The 18,093-nt window shown below is 63.3% G+C and overlaps 3 protein-coding genes across 4 annotated transcripts; all 3 read left to right on the top strand.

Annotated features, from left to right (window-relative positions):
* Positions 1–532: 532 nt before the first annotated feature.
* OTUD5 (OTU deubiquitinase 5) lies at positions 533–9,943 on the top strand. 2 transcript variants are annotated; one of them, XM_031945024.1, is made up of 9 exons: positions 533–660; positions 3,737–3,827; positions 7,396–7,460; positions 7,543–7,699; positions 7,803–7,951; positions 8,672–8,875; positions 9,030–9,231; positions 9,330–9,443; positions 9,545–9,943. In XM_031945024.1, exons 1-9 carry the CDS (start codon positions 637–639, stop codon positions 9,664–9,666), a joined length of 1,128 nt encoding a protein of 375 aa, XP_031800884.1. In that variant the 5' UTR covers positions 533–636; the 3' UTR covers positions 9,667–9,943. The 2 variants fall into 2 exon arrangements, with proteins under 2 accessions (XP_031800884.1, XP_031800883.1); XM_031945023.1 differs by having other exon boundaries at positions 3,734–3,827.
* Positions 9,944–9,953: 10 nt separating this feature from the next.
* PIM2 (Pim-2 proto-oncogene, serine/threonine kinase) lies at positions 9,954–13,930 on the top strand. Its single transcript, XM_031945025.1, has 5 exons — positions 9,954–11,271; positions 11,693–11,743; positions 12,352–12,724; positions 12,834–13,010; positions 13,089–13,930. Exons 1-5 carry the CDS (start codon positions 11,101–11,103, stop codon positions 13,280–13,282), a joined length of 966 nt encoding a protein of 321 aa, XP_031800885.1. The 5' UTR covers positions 9,954–11,100; the 3' UTR covers positions 13,283–13,930.
* SLC35A2 (solute carrier family 35 member A2) lies at positions 13,708–18,093 on the top strand. Its single transcript, XM_031945098.1, is given in 7 exon segments — positions 13,708–13,834; positions 14,410–14,451; positions 14,978–15,163; positions 15,263–15,395; positions 15,588–15,678; positions 15,680–16,194; positions 17,731–18,093. Coding segments are annotated over 7 exon segments (1,122 nt in total). The 3' UTR covers positions 17,759–18,093.

Genomic DNA, 18,093 nt, shown 5'->3' with positions numbered 1-18,093 from the left:
GCTGAGCCCGAGCCCGAGCTCGAGGCCGAGGCCGAGCTCACCGGCTGAGGGCCAGGAGCACCATGACCATCCTGCCCAAGAAGAAACCTCCACCACCGCCGCCCGGGCCTCCGCCCGCCGGCTCGGACGCTGATTCGGGCCCGGACGGCGAGCCTGGCGGCGGGCCCGGCGTCCCGGGGGGCGGCGGGGCCGGCGTCCCGGGCGGCGGCGACGGCGTCCCGGGCGCCGGACCGTCGTCCGGCGGCCGCCCTCGGGCCTCGCCGCCACCGCTGGCGCGTTGGGCCTCAGGGCGCAGGCTCCGCGGCTTCCCGGCCGCAGGCCTCGCCGCCGCCTCCGGGCCCCAGGGGTCCAGCCTCCGGCAGGGCCGCCGACGCACTCGGCCTGGGCCTGGGCCTGGGCCTGGGCGCTGGCAGGCGGTCCCGGCGGCGGCCCCAGGGGCGGCTGCTGCTCTGGGCCGGGCCACAGCAAGAGGCGTCGGCAGCAGGCGGGCCCCGGCGGCAATCCCGGCGGGCCTCCGGGAGGCGGCGTCGGCGGTGTAGGCCCCGGCGCGGGAGGCAGCCCGGAGCGCGACGAAGGTGGCGCCGGCTACAACAGCGAGGACGAGGTACGCACGGCGGCTGCCAGGAGTCGAGAGCCATGGACCCGGCCACCGTGGAACAGGTACGGGCGGCGGCGGGGTGTGTGGGGGTGCTGCTAGGGGCCGCTGCCGCCGCGGGGCCCCTGCCGCGCCTCCCCATCGCGCCCCCAATCGCGCCCCCACCGCGCCCCGCCAGCTTTTCGACTTTGCTTACTCCAGCGGCCCTCTGCCCACCCCCATCTTTGTCCCTTTCTTAAGTCCCTAGAGCCCCTCATCTTTGTTCCCTTCCCGAGCCCTGATTTTCTTACCCCGTGGCCTCCCCCTTCCCTCGGGCCCCCATCTTTGTCCCTCTCCCAGCTTCGTGTACTCCAAGTCACCCCGTTGGTCTGTAGGTTCCCCTTGTCCTCCACTTTTCTTGCTGTAGCCTCCCGTCCCCCAAAGCTTCTCTGTTCCTCCCTTACTCCCTGCTTACCCCCCTTCTTACCTTGGTCCTCGGAGTGTCCTTTTTTTTTTCTTGTGCCCTCCTAGTCCCCAGAAGGCCCCCCCTCCAGTCCATCGGGTCCTTCCTGCTTTCCTTACCCTTGTCCCAGCATTCCCCTTTCCCTCTCCCCCCTCGACTCCCCCCTTTTTCTTATTTTATCCTTAGTCCTCAGGACCCCCTTTTCTTACCCATTGTTTCTCCCATGGCTCCTAGAGAACCCCTCCCCCTATTTTTTTATTCCTTCCCCCCACCCCTGCCCTTGAGCCCCATGGCTTATCCCGTCTTATGTCCCCAGAGCCCCCTCCCTTGTTCTCCCTTTGGTTCCTGTATCCCCTCTCCTTGTCCCCCCCATCTTATACCTCGTGTTCTCCCCGTTCCGAGACTCCTGGGCCTCCCTGCTTTTCTTACCCCATTCTGGTCCCCAGCCCCCCCCTTACCTCTTCCAGGTCCCTAGTGCCTGCCCCTTTTCTTACTCCATCTTTCTCAGCCTCGTTACTCAGTGGGGGTCCCCCCAAGCCTTTTCTTCTGCTGTCTCTTGTAACTCTTCTCCTAAAGAGCCTTTCCTTTCTTCTTCTATTGGGGTTCTTTTCTTACCAGGCTGCAGCCTGCCTCCCCGCCCTCCCCTGGTTCTCCTGCCCCCCCTTCCCGTGGCTCTTCAGGCAGAGCAGGAGAGGGGAGGACAGTGGGATCTGTTTGCTTCTGTATGTGATTGTGGGAGGCCGTGAATGGGTGAGCCTTCTGGCAGGGAGGGCCTCGGGCTGACCACAGAGGTCCCTCGCAGCCCCCTGCCTCGTGCTCCCCAGCCCACATTGGGAGGCCTTGGCGCTTCCTGAGCCTTATCTTCTCCCCGTGGCCCACGGGACTCTTCCACCTCCGCCGAGGTCTGCGGGAACCGCCTGGCAGCTTGTCCCCTAAGTCCTTGTCCCAGAGCGCAGGCCGGAGGAAACGTCTGGACCGGCTGGCCGCCGTGCTCAGGACTCCTCTGTGCTCTCAGCCCCCTCCTTAAAGCAAGGGGAGGGGGGGGTCTGCGATCTGCAGGCGGCCAGGCTCCGGCTCTAGTTCTTGTCTGGTGCTCCCGGACCAACCTTCCGGCTTTAAGTTCCTCTTGCCCCAAACCCAGCATTAAGGGAGGCCGGGCTTGTGCAGGGACAGAGGACAAACACACTGGGATGAATGTTTGCATGCTGGGGGTGGGGGTGGGGGGGCTGCTGCTCTTGGGGGTGCAGAGTCCCAGCCTCTCTTGCTAGCCAGCAGGCCCAGACACCTTGGGAGAGGACAGGTTTCTCTCCTCTCCTTGTACCTTCTTGAGAACTGAGGAGTGAGGGGAGCCCTCAGAGGTCCAGGATCCCTGCTCCATTTGAGGAGGTCTTTCCTGAACCACTTCCTCTGGGAGGGGTTGGGCCCCTTCCAAAACTAAGTTTAGTCCCAGAGGGCTCAGTCCAGAGAGCTCTGGATCTGGAATCGGGAAGCTCTGAATTCGAATTCAGCATTAGATTCTTCCTAGCTGACTGACCCTGGGCAAGTGCCAGATCTTTGCTCAGTCTCCTCCTCCGTAAAACGGGGGTCACTGCTGCTGTTTTGCCTTTGAGTGTAGGGCGACGGTGGGGGGGCGATGAGGACAGGGTAAGGAATGGTGCTCTGGGGACCAAGAGGAGCTGTTTGCCTCGGCGGGGCACCCTGCTGGGCACACCTCAACTTGGATTCTCTTTTCCAAGTTCTCCCTCTTAGCAAGTTTGAGCCCTCCTTAGTCAGGGATGCTTCAGGGTTCCAGAGGAGAGGCTGGACTGAGAGGGAGGGGGTGATGAGCCGGTCCCCCACTGCCTGTGAGGCCATAGAAGCAAGCACCCCAAATGAATATGGTTGCCCTCAGTGCTCTTCCCCTACTTCCAGGACCGGACCAGAGCCCGACCATTGATATCCCAGGGATATTGGGTTGTGGGTTGTTTTTTTTTTATTCCCCTCCTGCCAAGACACCGGGTGTCAGCGGCCTATGGAGGGCGATGCTTTTGCACCGGCCGGTGACTGTGTCTGTGCCCCCTGCCCTCTCGCCATCAAGGTGAGGGGGCTGACCCGTGGACCCGAGGCCCGCTCATCACCGTTACTTATTTTCCTTCAGCAGCCACATGGGGCCAAGGCGCTCACCTGTGGCCGTGGCCACCTTAGGGTTCTCTCAGTGACTTTAGAGAAAAGGGGGGCGGCGGTCAGGGCCTCCCGGGAGTTGGGGCGTTTCCCGGTTTTGGCCAGGGCGTGGGGGGAGCCAGGGCTAGGACCCTTCTCCTTTGCACTAACGGCAGCCACATCCACCTGCCTCAGACCCCACTCTGCTGGGATAGGGGAGTTCCCTGGACTCGGAGACGGCTAGAAGTGTGAAGAAACCGAACTCTCTTGTCAGCTCTCTCCCCGAGCTGTGGCTCCCGCTCTCTCTTCCTTTAGGTGGCTTATCTCTCATGAGCTCAGTTGCGCTAGGGCGGGGCACTGGCCCGCAGAGAGTGTCCTCCCACCGAGCCGCCGTGCCAGAGAAGAAGGCCACAAGATGGCCGCTGGTCAGCTCGGCCCGCAGAGGTCTCCCCTGGGCCTTTGAGCTGCCTGGGTGTTCGTGGCTGTTTGTGCCCCCCCGGGGCGGCCCACATGGCTCCGGCTACTGGTCTTTGAGCTTTGCCATGTCTTCTCTTCAGCAGGAGCACTGGTTTGAGAAGGCCCTTCGGGACAAGAAGGGGTTCATTATCAAACAGATGAAGGAGGATGGGGCCTGCTTGTTCCGGGCAGTGGGTGAGTTGCCTCTGCCACCCCTGCCACAGCCACCCGCTGCTGCTGCTGCTGCTGCTGCTGCTCCTGTTTGGGGGGAGGGAGGGGGAGCCTCTCGGGAGCAGCGTCCGGTCCCCCCACACGCCCCTAGAAAGCTAAGATGGTTGTAGTGAGCTACCTGCAGCTCCTCGGGTGCGTGCCACTTCGCGTGCTTGCTGGCCGCCAGTCTGCCGTGGCCCATCCTGTTCGCCGGTGGTGTGGCGGTTAGGGTTCCGGACTCGCAAATGCAACGTCAGCCGATTCTCGTGCATCACCCTTGAGTGCCTCGGTCTCCTCCGTGCTAAAAAGTGGGGGTGGACGGCCCTTTCCTTTCACGCAAAGGAGACAGCTTTCTGAAGCGCTTTAGCTCAGTCCCTGGCATCTCAAAAGGGTGATCAGTACTGAGGGGCTCTCCCTTTGCTCTTTCGTGCCCATCAGTGGGTCTTAGAATTTGTTCTCCACTGGCCCCGTCTACTCCTCATTGGAGGCAGTTCCCTGGTGGCTGATGGAGCGGGGCGAGCCTTTGGTGTGGCCGGCAGAGCCTCTTCCCCATTGGGGTTCCTTTAGGAACCCCAAATCTATAAAGCAGCTGCTGGTGAGGGGCATGTGGCCACAGGCATCTGCTGGGGGGGGGGGGCGTGAAATGGGATGGCTGCTACAAGTGGAAGCTGAAATGCCTGATTGGAGAAGAGTGAGGAGGGCAGGGGGGAGTGGGGTTATTTATCGGCCCTAACAGGGTCTGGCTTGGAGATCCCATGGGGCAGAGTCGGGAGCTGCTTTAGACATGGTCAGACCCCTAGGGCTGGAGAACTTCCTGTAGGCCCAGCCCCCTCCCCTTTAGAGCCAAGAAAAACGGCCCAGAGAGGGAGCTCCCCATGCCATTACTCTTGCTATGCTCGCCTGCGGCCCAGCCTGGAACCGGAGGCCTCTCCTGGGGGCTGGCAGGGTGTCTTACTTGCAACTGTGCCCTGGGAGAGTGGGCGAGCGAGCACCCCCCCCCCCTTGCCAGTGTTTGGGGCTCGCCCTGTAGGCCATCCCCGGGCCCATCCCTTTCCCCCAACTAGGCCCCAGCTCAGCTCTAAATTGAATCCTTTGGGGGGGAGGGGGGAGAGAGTGGGCCTGGCTTGAAATCCTAGCTGCCTCCCCTTGGGTGGGCCTCCCTTTCTCCCTCCAAGGGGCTGGCCTCCACGCGGCTGAGGGCACTTTGTAACCCTCGAAGTGTGGGAGGGAACGGGATCTGGAATGCTTGTGGCTTGCTGGGGTTGGGGGGGTGGAAATCTCCGCGCCAGGCCTGTCTAGAGAGGAAGGGACATTCCCTCAGCTTTCTGGCAGCCCACAGTCTAGGATCTGAGCTGGGACAGCTAGGGGGCGCCACAAGGAGGAGTCAGGAAGCGAGTTCCAATATGGCCTTGGACCCTTCCTACAGTATTGGCTGTGTGACCAGAACTAGAGGCTTCAACTCCCTGTGCCTTGGTTTCTTCAGCTATAAAATGGGGCTAATGTAAGTCTTTACCTTCCAGGATTGTGAGGATCAAACGAGGGTAATGTTCCTAGATTGATTTGCAGACCTTAAGATAACTCAATGGGGAGCTCACTACTGTGAGCTGGGAGGCATGGGGCCCCAGTGGGCAAAGGGAACCCAGCCCCGTCCCCATGGAGCCCGGATTCGAATGAGAGCCGAGTGGAGACGGGGATAGACAGAAGGTAGCCTGGGCAGCAGGGAGAGGGGGCGCCCACGGAGAAGACGCGGATTGATTCGAAACGTAGAGGAGAGGGGTGGGAAGGAGACCACGCAGGCTGAAAAGGGCTTTGAAGGCCAGGGAAGTTGGCGTGGGACTTGGGGCAGTCCGAGGAGCGCTTGAGGAAGGTCACTTTGATGGCCAAGTGTTGGCGGGGAGAGATTTGAGGCAAGCGCCGGCCTCCCCACAGGATGACTTGGGGGGAGAAGGGGGCGCGAGCTGGGCGAGGGTGACGACTCGGCGCCAAAGGCGGCAGATCCGGGGGGAGGCGGGCTTAGAGGGAAGGCTGAACCCTGTTTTGGCCGTGTTGTGGGCGGGGGGGGGGGAGGGGGGGGAAGATCCCTGTGCCGGGAGGGGGCAGTGATGTCCCAGGCACTTGGGGTGCTGCCAGAGGGAGGAGGGAACAGCCTGGGAAGTGGGGCCGGGGCAGTCCGGGCTCCTCCTTTCTCGGAGGCCCCGAGGGGCAGGATCTTGCTGTTCTTTCCACACGCCCTTGGCCGGCCACGCTCTCCGTGTGTGGGACGGAAGTAGCTCCTGCCCGTGTGTAGGAGGTTGCTGGCCGTGACCCTGGGGGAGAGTGGAGGATGGCGTCGTCTGCCAAGGCCAAGGTCCCAGATGGAGCAGGGAGGCCAGCTTGGCAGAGCCGGGCAGAAGAAAGTCCCGGCGGCCCCTTCTTCCCCCACAGGAGCCCACCCCTTGAGTCCGGCCTCCTCCCTATGGGGACACAAAGCTTCGGCCCCCTCCCGTCGTTTCCCACGGAGCCTCGTTTCATAGCCAAAAAAACTGAGGGAAAGTAGCAGCCCACCCATACTCCCCGGACCTTTCCCACTAAGGGTGGGCAGGGTAGAGGTGCCTCCTGGCCTCCTCTCTCCACTTGAGCCGGCTGCCCCGCGGCCCAAGCAGTCACAGACCAAGGGGCGGCCCAGGCTGTTCGCAGAGAGCCGATGTCCAAGTTGGGCTGGGGGCCCTTAGCAGAGGCTGGGTCCAGCCACGCCCATCAGGGCCCTGTCATCTTGTCTGATTGCCTTCCCTCCCCAGGCCAAAGAGACAGAAGACAGTGTAGCCTCAGGCTCCCGTAGCAGCCTTAAGGTTTAGGATAGGAAGACCAGTGTCTGTCCCCTTTGGAAGTGGCACAGAGAGGGAGGTGCCGTGTCCCCCGAGTGTGGTTCTTGATCTGCCCCCTCTGCTGCCAGGAGGGGGGAGAGGGACAAGGGCACGAACTCCACCTGAGCAAGGCCCTTGCCGGGGTAGCAACAAGTTTGGGTGAAGGGCTGCGTAGCGAGGGGGCTTGCCACCAGGCTGCCCGCCCCTCCGTCCCAGGCGCCGCTCCCTCCCGCAGGCCGGTGCCGCTCCCTCACGGGCAACAGCATGAGGGGGGGGCCGGGAGCTGCTCCCTTCCTCCTTAGGGCTGCACCCCCTAGATGGCAGGCCCTGCCTCGGTGCCCCCCTCCCTTGAAGTTTGTTGGCTGCTAGCGCAGCATGGCCCTTTCCTGGGCAGGACTCGTTGGGGGGTGGGGGGGAGGAGGCCTCCGTGATGCACTGCCCACTTGGTGGGGACTTTAAATTGCCCCCGGGAAAGTGGCAGCTCCGAGTGGGCCCAGAAAGGATAGGGAGGGTGCTCCTACAACTGGGGACTGAGCGGAAAAACAGGTTGGGTGGATGGTGAGAATCTGCTCCGGCCCTGCTGTGCTGTCAGACCTTGAACCCTTGAATCTGCCCCCAGCCACCCCCTCCCCCGGGGCCAGTGCCCCTCCCCTGCCCCCTGCCTCGCCTCACCCTTCCCAAAACCCTGACTTTGTACCACTCTCCTGCAGCGGACCAAGTATACGGCGACCAGGACATGCACGAGGTTGTCCGGAAGCACTGCATGGACTACCTGGTGAGACGGGGACCGCCGGGGGGCCCGACGCTCCCCCCTCAGCCCCCCCACTGAGTCGCTCCCCCCCCACCTTCCACCCCAGATGAAGAACGCGGACTATTTCTCCAATTACGTCACCGAAGACTTCACTACGTACATCAACAGGAAGAGGAAGAACAACTGCCACGGGAACCACATCGAGATGCAGGCCATGGCCGAGATGTATAACCGGCCCGTGGAGGTGTACCAGTACAGCACAGGTAGCGCCGCTGAGGGCCGCCGGGGCGGGAGGTGGCAGGGGGAGCCGGCCCGGGCCCTGGCCCCACCCCGTCCGTCACAGCACAAGTATCCCCATCCCCCCAGAGCCCATCAACACGTTTCATGGCATTCAGCAGAACGAGGACGAGCCCATCCGGGTCAGCTACCATCGCAACGTCCACTACAACTCAGTGGTGAACCCCAACAAGGCCACCATTGGTGTGGGGCTGGGGCTCCCCTCCTTCAAGCCAGGGGTGAGTGAGCAGCTGGAGAGCCGGCCTGGCCACTGTGCCGGCTGCTGTCCGCCCTCCTCTCCCTTCCTTTTCAGGGCCCGCCTTTTGGCCCAGGAGCGTGCGGGCACAGTCATTCGCCCACACAAACACACACATGCGCTTCCACACGCTCGGAACCTCACTGGGCCTCCAGAAGCCGGCCGGGCCTCCCTCTGGGCCTCTCCCCTGCACCTCCCTCGATTCATTCCTTGTTTCCTTGAGGCGGGGAGTCTCTCCTTTTGGCCCTTTTGACCTTCGGGAGGAGGTAGACCCTTGGGGGACGAGTCGGGGGCGGGTGGTTCGGAGAGGCCCCTGAAAACGCCTTCTCGTCCCCGGCCGGCCTCGGAGTCTCTAGCGCCACGAGGGCAGGAGGCGGTAGGTGGGTAGGGAGAGAGCCGGGACCCAGCCCGGGTCCCGACGGAGATGCCGCTCCCCTCTTGGCTCCCTTTGCAGCCCGGGACCACCCTGAAATGGCCGGGTGGGGCTTGGCGGTCTTGGGGTTTTCCCCTCCTTTTGGGCTCTTCTTCCCAGGCCCCTCCCCTCATGCTGAGAAGCCGATCCTTCTGGCCAGAGGCTCCCCCTCCTCTCCTGCCCTCTTCTCTCCCCTCCCTCCTTCCTCCCTCAGGGCTGGGCAGCCTTATTTCTGCCCTGACCCAGACCCTGAAACACCCCAAAATGCCACTTCCTTCTGTGTCCCCCTAGTTCGCCGACCAGTCCCTGATGAAGAATGCCATCAAGACGTCCGAGGAGTCGTGGATCGAGCAGCAGATGCTGGAGGATAAGAAGCGAGCCACGGACTGGGAGGCCACGAACGAGGCCATCGAGGAGCAGGTAGCCCGAGAGTCCTACCTGCAGTGGCTTCGGGACCAGGAGAAGCAAGCCCGCCAGGTCAGGGGCCAAGCGCAGGTAGGTGGGCCCGTCTGTGGAGGTGGGGGGGGATGTGGGGGGAGGGGGGGACAGAGACCATCCGGGCTCCTTCTGGGCCTCCGAGCGTCGGGCCTGGCCCGCTTCTCTGGCCCAGCTTTAACCCTGTGGGTATCTATACTACCCTCCCTCCCAGCCCCGGAAAGCTAGTGCCACTTGCAGCTCTGCCACAGCGGCAGCCTCAAGTGGTCTGGAAGAGTGGAGCGGCCGGTCCCCCCGGCAGCGGAGCACCGCGCCCTCCCCAGAACAGCAGGACCTTCACCCAGAGCTGGGCCCCAAGCCGCCCTCACCGGGCCACGCCCTCACTCTCGCCAAACCCCCCTCACCCTGCGCACCAGGTCAGTGTTGCCGGGAGACCCCTGGGGGGGGAGGTCATGTCTCCTGGGGGGGGGGGGGGGGGGCCTCCCTCCTGCCACCCTTCCCTGCTGTATCTTAGGTCCAAGCAGCCAGTTAGTAACAGGAGGAGACCGAGCCACCTCCCCCCTCGTGTCCCTGTACCCCGCTCTGGAGTGCCGGGCCCTCATCCAGCAGATGTCACCTAGCGCCTTTGGTAAGGCCCTTCTGGGTCCGGTACCCCCTGGCCCCTGGTGGGCCGCCCGGGCTCTCCCTTCCCCGCCGGGCCTCACGCCTGCCCTTCTCCCCTTCCCCCAGGTCTGAACGACTGGGACGACGATGAAATCCTGGCCTCCGTCCTGGCCGTCTCTCAGCAGGAATATTTGGACAGTATGAAGAAAAACACAGTACACAGAGACCCCCCGCCAGACAAGAGTTGATAACCAGGGACTGGAGCCCCCTGCCCGCCCTTGCCCCTTCTGCTTTCCGCCACTCTGCCCTCCCCTGGCTAATCCTTGGGAGATTCCAGCACTAGGGTCCAGCCTTGGCCCCACCTTGGATCTCGTGCCTCCCTCCACCTACCTCCTCCCGACCCCTAAGTCACGCCTTCTTGAGCTCCTCTTCACCTAAACTCCATGGATTCAGTGGTGGGATGACCGTGGGCGGGCCCGGGCCACGCTGGACACCCCCTCTTCCCCCTCTTCCTTCCCCCCCCCCCCCCCATTGTGCCCACCATCTCTGTCGCCCCCTCTCAGAGGGGAGCGGCGGGTGGGGGAATCCATAGAGAAGCCTCGCCTCCTCCCCTCCCCCCCAGCCTGGAGGACACCACAGCAGCGTTTGGGTGTCTGACCCCTTTCCCTTTATTAAAATCTAATTTTATCTTCTACAACGTTCGGGTCCTGGCCCCCCATGCGTCACAAGGGCCCCGTTACCCTGGGGCACCCGCTGCCCCTCCGGGCTTCTCCTACCCTCTTCGTTGGAGGGCTGGGAGGGAGGAAGAAGGGTGGGCAGCAGGCTGGGGATGCTGGGGATGCTCCCTCCCTTCAAGCCAGATTGTGGGGCTAGGAAACAGAGCTGTGTTCAAAGCGACCCCCCCCCCCAACCACCGCTGCTTACGCCCGCGACCCCCGCCCCCCACCAGAATTGTTTAGTTGCAAAAGGGACTTGCTGCCGAGCATTGGGATCCCGTCCCCCTCCCCCACCTTGGCAGAATAAATCCACTGTGCCCCTGTGTTGGGCTGAGCTGTGTTGTGTGCTGGGGCTCCCTCCGCCCTCTTCATCCTCGGCCCTTGACCTTTGCTCCCAGGAAAGGGGGGTGGTCTCCTTTTGGGGAGCCCGCCGCCGCCGAGCTGGCCAGATTTGCTCTCTTTACACAAACACGCCCCACCCCCCGTGCACAAAGCCTTGGTCTTTTTCTTGCTTCTTGGAGTGAATAGTGTGGGGGGAGGAGGGGGGCCGAGGGGCCGGGCTCGACGTTTGGGTGGGGGGGGGCCCCCAGTCCCCCAACGAGGTCGGGGTCCCCGCAGCATAATTGGGCGTTCCTAGCCTCGCCCCCGGTCCATTCGCGCGTTGTCATCGGGCCCCCTCCCCCCCCAACCACCCCACCACCTCCTGGAGTGCCGATCCCGGAAAAGCCCCTCCTTAGCCCACTCCTCATTTGCATTCAGGCCCCTGCTCGGCGAGTGAGCAAGCTGGGGGGGCGGGACTGGCGAGCGAGCGGGTGGCTGCGGATTGGCCCAGCGCGGGAGGGCGGGGCGTTTGGGGCTGACCTCTCGGCTAGCTCAGCCGCCCTCCGGCCAGTGGAGTGCAAGCCTCCGTCCCGGGCGGAGCCGGGCGAGTGGAAGCAGCGGGCAGCCCCCCAGGCCAGCCGGGACATGCTGACCAAGGGCCCCGAGGCGCTGCCGCAGCTCCCGGCCCCGGAATCCCCGGGCCGGCCAGACAAGGGCCAGGAGGCCCTGGAGGCTGCCTACCGCCTGGGGCCCCTACTGGGCAAGGGTGGTTTCGGCTCGGTCTTCTCTGCGCACCGCTTGGCCGACCGCCTGCAGGTGACTGCACCCCACCTGCCGCCTTCCGCGGGGCTCCCCCTACAATCCCCCACCCCGAGCCGTCCCTCCCTTCGGCTTTCCCCCGCCCCAACCTCCCCGGGCGTACCCTCGCCCGGCCGCACCTCCCCTCGAGATCCATCCTTCTCCTCAAATGTCCCCCCCCTTCCCCCCGCCCCTCCCCTCAGATCCCCCTCGGATCTCCCCGCCCCGCCCCTCCCCTCAGATCCCCGCCTTAGATCTCGCCCGTCCGCCCCTCCCCTCAGGTTTCCCTCGGATCTCGTGGACCCGCCCCTCCTCTCTGGATTCCCCGGTCCACCCCTCCCCTCAGATTTCCCTCGGGTCTCCCCCGCCCGCCCCTCCGCTGGAGTCGACTCCCCTCTGGCTTCTCCATCAACTCCCTGGACTCCTGGTCTTCCCTCAGGTTGCCGTGAAGCTGATTCCCCGGAGCCGCGTCCTGGGCTGGGCCCCCCTGGTGTGTATGTCCCCTACCTCCTTCCCCTATGGGTGACTCATCTCTTTTAAGGGGCTCTCTCCCAAAGGTGGGCCAGGTCTGCAGATCCGAAGGGGAGGAGTCCCTAGGCCAGCTGGGGGAGTTCGTTGCCCTGGCTGGCGCCAGATCTCTCCTCCCCATTGGGGCACGTTCTCCCTGGGACTGCTCTGGGCACGCAACGTCCCCACTTCCCACCCCGGGACACGTCCTTGTGCATGCGGGGAAGGGGCACGAGTCCCGTCGAAGACGTTCTTTTGTGGGAAGACCCCTCTTTCTCCCTTGGGCGCGACATCTTGGGCTACTGAGAGACGAATGGGGAGGGGGCGATGAGGGGATTCAGAACCCTCAGCCGCCGCCGGGGGAACTAAGTGGCCTGTGGTCCCACAGGTAGAAAGTAGCCGAGCTGAAATTTCAAGCCACTCTCTTTGAGGTTCAATTCCTACTGCTGACTCGAGTGGGAGATGGGGCTGCCCTTCCCATCCCCCCACATATGGGTATATGGGAGGGAGTGGGGAGGCTCCTCTGGGTCATATTTGGCATCCGAGTCAGAGTGACTGCAGCCCCTCCTTGTGCCTTCTGCCTTCCTGCAGTCTGACTCAGGCCCATGCCCACTGGAGGTGGCCCTGCTGAGGAAGGTTGGGGCTGGGGGTGGTCATCGGGGTGTGATCCAACTGCTGGATTGGTTTGAGACCCCTGAAAACTTCCTGCTGGTGCTTGAGCGGCCAGAGCCTGGCCAGGATTTGTTTGATTATATCACTGAGCGGGGACCCCTGGGAGATGGCCGCTGCCGCCACTTCTTCAGCCAGGTGGTGGCTGCCGTCCGTCACTGCCACGCCCGTGGCGTAGTCCACCGGGACATCAAGGACGAGAACATTCTCGTGGACTTGAGGCGAGGAGAAGTGAAGCTCATTGATTTTGGCTCCGGTGCCCTGCTCCGGGATGAACCTTACACCGACTTTGACGGTGAGAACCCAGGCCAGTGGCGTTTGGGGACCGCCGCAGCGGATGACGGAAAGGGGCCCGTGGCCTAGGGCTTGCCGAGACTTCAACGGCGGGCCTTCTGGCTTTGTAGGAACGAGGGTGTACAGCCCGCCAGAGTGGATCTCTCAGCAGCAGTACCACGCCCTCCCGGCAACCGTGTGGTCCCTGGGCATCCTTCTCTACGACATGGCCTGTGGCGACATCCCCTTTGAGCACGACCGAGAGATCCTGGGTGCCCACCTCCGCTTCCACTGCCGAGTCTCTCCAGGTAAGATCCAGTCCCCGCCACGAGTCCCATGCCTTCGCCCGCCCCTCTGAGCCACAGACTCGCTGCCCCGTTCTGCAGGTTGCGAAGCCCTGATCCGCCGTTGCCTGGCCCCCGACCCCGCCAACCGGCCCTCGCTGGAACAGATCCTTCGTGACCCCTGGATGCAGGATGGGGAGGACCACTTGGCCCTGGCTTCAGAGCTCCTGCCCCCTGGGTCTTGCGAGGCCCCGGCCTCCTGTGACGCCAGTACCTCGGAGTGGCAGGCTTTCTAAGCAGCAGAGGGGTGCGCACCTGTGTTTCCCCCCTCCCCCCACGGGACCGGTTGGTGAAGGCTTCGGTGTTGACCTGGTTTTACAGGTTGCTTAGAGATGCTCCTCGGGACCTTACCCAGCGAACGGGGAAAGAACTGCAGCCGGCTCCTAGGCCGGCCCGTTCTCCACCTGCTCTCGGGGATGGATGGAGACTTTTCCAGACACTAGACACGCCCCCCTTCCCCCCCTTCCCTCCGTAGGTTGTTTAGAGATCCTAAAGCGGTGGGAAAGAAACCTGGGAGGTTGAGGTTGAGGTTGAAGCCCTTCCTTCAAACTAAGAAGTTTTCTGGAGCCAGCTGCCCTCCCCCACCCCCCTCCCTTCCCCGGGGCTGGAAAGCCTGTCACCCATTGCCCAATGAGGTCCACTTCTTCACATTCCCCTTATGATGGCGGCCGCTGCCTCGGAGCCTGGGCCAGCGCTTTGGGCGGATTGGCCACGGGCCGGCCCAGAGGACGCCGAGAGGGGGAAGGGAGGGCGGCGGGTGGCCAACGGACTCTCAGCCCCTCGGACCCGTGTGTGACATTAAAGCGAGCCCTCGAGGCCCTTTGCAACCCCAGGTCTGGCCTCGGCTCTGCCATCCATCTCTCCCAGACTGGGGCCTCCGCGTTTGGGAGCTAGGCGCTCCTGCCGCGGCTTGGGAAGGGGGGGAGGGGGTGGTCCGTGGGAGGGTCGGGGCGGGGGGGGGGGGTGGGGGTGTGTGTGTGTGTGGTGGGCGACCGCCAACCTGTGAATGGTTTAAAAGACTGGGGTGGGGCGAGGGGAGGGTCCCGTGGTGCCTAACCAATGAGGACGCGAGGAGCCCGAGAAGGGCGGGGCGGGGAGGAGGGCTGGGTGGGGCCGTGGAGCCGCGGGGATGGGAGGTTGGGGGACCCGGGGAGGAAGGGAGGTGAGGGAGGGGCGGGCCTCCCAGGGGCGCGGCCAATAAGCCCCCGGGTTGGGAGGGGAGCCGGCCCGAGTCCCCGGGAAGCGGAAATGACGGGTTTTGGGGAAGGAAAGGGGCCCCGGGCCGTTGCCGAGGGACGGGACGGGCAGGTGCCCAACATGGCGCGGCGGGCCGGGGGAGGGGACGCGGGGTGGGGGGGCTGAGCGCGGCCCCGCGGGCACCACCAGCCTGGGCTGTCCGGCGCAAGTAAGGGGGAGGGCAGGGCGTGCGGGCGCGTTCGCGAGAGCGGCCGGGCGTGTGCCCGCCACTGTGGCCATGGGTGTGTCCGGGCGGGGGGTGGGGGTGGGGGGGGGGGGGTTGCTGCGGGACCGGCCAACCGTCAGTGCGCGTGTCTGGCCGGGGCGGGAGGCTGTGGCCGGGAGTGGGTCTGAACACGTATGTGCGTGCGACACACGTGTGCGCCCCGAGCTCTCGGAAGGCCACTTGGGATGGCCCCTTTGTGGGCTTTGGGGCGCCCGTCTCCCCTAGCCGGCCGCCCCCTGCTCCCTTTGGCCCTCGGGCCTTTCCAAAATCCGGGGCTTGTCCCGGTGTGGCGTTTGTTCCTCCCATCAGAGTCGGGGCGCACCGGTCCCCCAAAGTCGAGGCCTCTGGGGAGGCCGCCCTGGCAGCCGGTCGGGCCCCCTCCGATCGAGAGGGGCCGAATGAAAGAGGCGGTGGGGTGGGCGGGCCGAAGGGCCCGGGCCGCAGGCCTCAGCCCCGGGCTCTCCCACAGGTCACCACCGCTGGTTGAAGCAGGCCTCACTGGCTGTGCTGGTGGTGCAGAACGCCTCGCTGATCCTCAGCATCCGCTACGCCCGGACCCTCCCCGGGGACCGCTTCTTCGCCACCACGGCCGTGGTCATGGCGGAAGTGCTGAAGGGAGCCGCCTGCCTTCTGCTGCTGTTTGCCCAGAAGAGGGGTACAGAGCCGGGGAGAGGGTGCGAGGAGGGGGGCGGGGGAAGGAGGAAGAGGGGCCTCCGGGGGTGGGGAGCCGCTTTCCGGTCCTCCCCTGAGGAAGTGAAGCACTTTGTGCTCTTCCTGCATGAGGCGGTCCTGGTCCAGTACGTGGACACGCTGAAGCTGGCCGTGCCCTCCCTCATCTACACCCTCCAGAACAATTTGAGTCGTGGCATCTTACCTGGCCCACCTTGGTCACAAAGGGAGAGAGGGGGGGCGGGGAGAGGAGGAAGAAAGGAGGGCTGGTTTTGGGCCAGATTGGCGGGTGTGTTTGTATACGGTGGGGGGAGGTGGTTGGACTGTTCTGGGGGGGGGGGTCCTGGCCCTCGCCCCGCCTTGCCCCCAAGGTCACCCGGCTGAAAATCTCCCACGGCCCTGTTTCTCAGTTCTGCCCGGAAACCGTCCAGGCTGCGGGGGCCCTCCCTGCTCCGTTTCCTGGGTGTGGCCCTGGTCCAGGTCCAGCAGGCAGGTGGTGCAAAGGCCCCCGCCCGGGGGTCAGAACCCCCGGGGCGGCCGGGTGGCCGTTTGCGTCGGGTTCCCGGGTGTCCGGAAGATCCAAATGGTGGGTGGGTGGCTGGAACTGGAGCTGGGCCTCTTCGGGACTCTGCTGGGCCTGGCAGGGCTGTGGTGGGCCGAGGGCGGGGCCGTGGCCAGTCGAGGCTTCTTCTTCGGCTACACACCGGCCGTGTGGGGGGTGGTGCTGAACCAGGCCTTCGGCGGCCTGCTCGTGGCCGTGGTGGTCAAGTACGCGGACAACATCCTCAAAGGCTTCGCCACCTCCCTCTCCATTGTCGTTTCCACAGCAGCCTCCGTCCGCCTGTTTGGCTTCCAGGTGGATCCGCTCTTTGCACTGGGGGCCGGCCTGGTCATCGGGGCCGTCTACCTCTACAGCTTGCCCCGAACTGCTGCCGTGGTCACCCCTCCCCCTCTGAACACAGCGCCGCTGGCCAGTGGCCGCCATGCGGACCCTGAGGAGGAGCCCTTCCTGCCCAAGTCAGTACTGGGGAAGTGACATCTGGGAGCAGAGCTGGAGTTTGGGGAGACACCAGGGAGTCCACATCTTCCCAGCCCTTCCCCTTAGTTCTCCACTGCCACACGCCCCAACAGAGTCCGTCTCCCTCCCTGCCTCCCTTGGCCCAGGGCCTCTCGGGGTACCCTGACTCTCGCTGGCCCCCGTGGCGGGGTCTACGTAGAGACCGTTCTGAAAGATGCTCTAAGATCCTAGCGGGGCGAGAGTGGCTAATTACTTTTCTTCCCTTCCTGTGCTTTGCCACATCTGACTTGATTTCCCAGATCCTGGGCCCCTCCTTCGGGGCCTTACCCAGCTCTCTGGGGGTCAGTTATTTGCTCTTCCTTTCTCCACATTCTATGCCCTGGCTTCCACCTGTCCCCAGCCTCATCCTCAGGTCTACACCATGCTAGAGGGGGCATCGGGACGTGCTTCCCAGCACCCATTTCCTGTAATCCACTGTCTTCTCCGTTTCCACAGTTGGGCTTCCTTCTCCCCGTCCCTTTCCAAAGGAGCGTTTTGCTTCTTTTCACGTCACTCGAAGTCTTCCTCTCAAATCCCTGTTCTAGTCTCATCTCAGGCTCCGAGCTAGCCAGGGAAAAGTTCCCTTACTGACCTTTTCCAGCATTTGACGTCTCGCCACAGAAGAATGGCCTAACCTCCGTTTCCTTTTGTCCAGGGCTAGCTTCTAGGGGGGAGGGGAAGGAGAGGGAGCTTTCTGGTTCCCTGCCCCATTTCCAATCCCCAAAGGGGAAGTGATCCAGGAGGGGTGTCCCATTGGATACCTGATCCAGGAGGGGTGTCCCATTGGATACCTTATGGGCTTGGGGATAGATGGTGGAATAAGACTAAGGGAGATCGGGCTAGATGGGAAATGGGCATTAGCTGATCTCTCAAAAGAGTCCTGGGTAACAAATTCGGTCAGAACGTGAACTGGAGAAGTTGGGGTACAGAGGAGTTTGGAGGACAAGAGAAAAAAAGGCCCATCTGAAACCAAAGATGATTACTGGTTTTGGGGGGGGGGAAGAGATGGGGTTCGAGCTTCAGATTCTAAAGGTGTCCGATCATGGGTCAGAAAGTAATTTCGTCCCCTTCCCTCCCCCTCACTGTGATTAACCTGTTAACCTGCGGTTCCCTAAAGGCCAGGGGGGTGGGGGGGGGCTCCTCCCACTGTTTGGCCAGGTTTTCTGAAGGGAGAGGGAGGGAAGGGGAGTGATCACCAGTTCTAATTTTTTAAAGACAGGAAAACGATCCATCTCTTCATTGGCCGGGTGATGCTGGGCAGGATCAAGTGTACAAATGCCAAAATAAAGAAATTATATTTATGTAGTTGATGTGCAACTTACTGAGTAGGAGGAGATGGGACTATCTTGGGCTGTATTTAACCCAATTAACACTGGGGTTTATCTAAAGAAAAGGAAGTGGTACCTCTTGTAATCCCCCCAACCTTCCAACCCAAGGAGGTTCATGGCAAGATCTGAAAGAAAGCCACCTGGGCTCTCTCTCTCTTTCCCCTGCAGGCTGCTGGCCAAGGAGAAGGGGTCGTAGCTACCCTATGGTCTGATGGGGGGGCCGAAGATTCCCAGCACCTCCCATGTCTGCTTTGAGGATACCCTGGTCCTGTCTCTTCCATGTGGAACTGGAGGCAGCTTCTTCAGTATTAAGGAGTTAAACACTGTGTCTCCCCCACCCACCCCCCTCAAGGCCCACCTCTGCCAAGTTTGGGCTGATGGGAACTTCAAGGTCTTCCTCTCTAACTCCTTAGGCTTAAGACTACTGACTTCTGATCCGGCTCCCTTCATTGGCTGAGACTTCTACAAAGTATTGATTGAGCCAAGTTCTGTAGGGAATATTTCCTCTGAAAATAAATTTGTAACAGCTTC

This window comes from Sarcophilus harrisii, chromosome X (genome assembly GCF_902635505.1).
Source record: "Sarcophilus harrisii chromosome X, mSarHar1.11, whole genome shotgun sequence".
In the NCBI taxonomy this organism is placed as follows: Eukaryota; Metazoa; Chordata; class Mammalia; order Dasyuromorphia; family Dasyuridae; genus Sarcophilus; species Sarcophilus harrisii.
This window is presented reverse-complemented; position numbering and strand designations above follow the sequence as displayed.

Bases quoted from the DNA above. Each gene is read 5' to 3' on its own strand.
- OTUD5 (XM_031945023.1), top strand. From the start codon at position 637: ATGGACCCGGCCACCGTGGAACAG. The intron at 7,700-7,802 runs GTAGCGCCGCTG...CCATCCCCCCAG, and splicing joins GGTGTACCAGTACAGCACAG to AGCCCATCAACACGTTTCAT. The intron at 8,876-9,029 runs GTAGGTGGGCCC...CCTCCCTCCCAG, and splicing joins AGGTCAGGGGCCAAGCGCAG to CCCCGGAAAGCTAGTGCCAC.
- PIM2 (XM_031945025.1), top strand. From the start codon at position 11,101: ATGCTGACCAAGGGCCCCGAGGCGCTGCCGCAGCTCCCGGCCCCGGAA. The intron at 11,744-12,351 runs GTGTGTATGTCC...GCCTTCCTGCAG, and splicing joins TCCTGGGCTGGGCCCCCCTG to TCTGACTCAGGCCCATGCCC. The intron at 13,011-13,088 runs GTAAGATCCAGT...CCCGTTCTGCAG, and splicing joins CCACTGCCGAGTCTCTCCAG to GTTGCGAAGCCCTGATCCGC.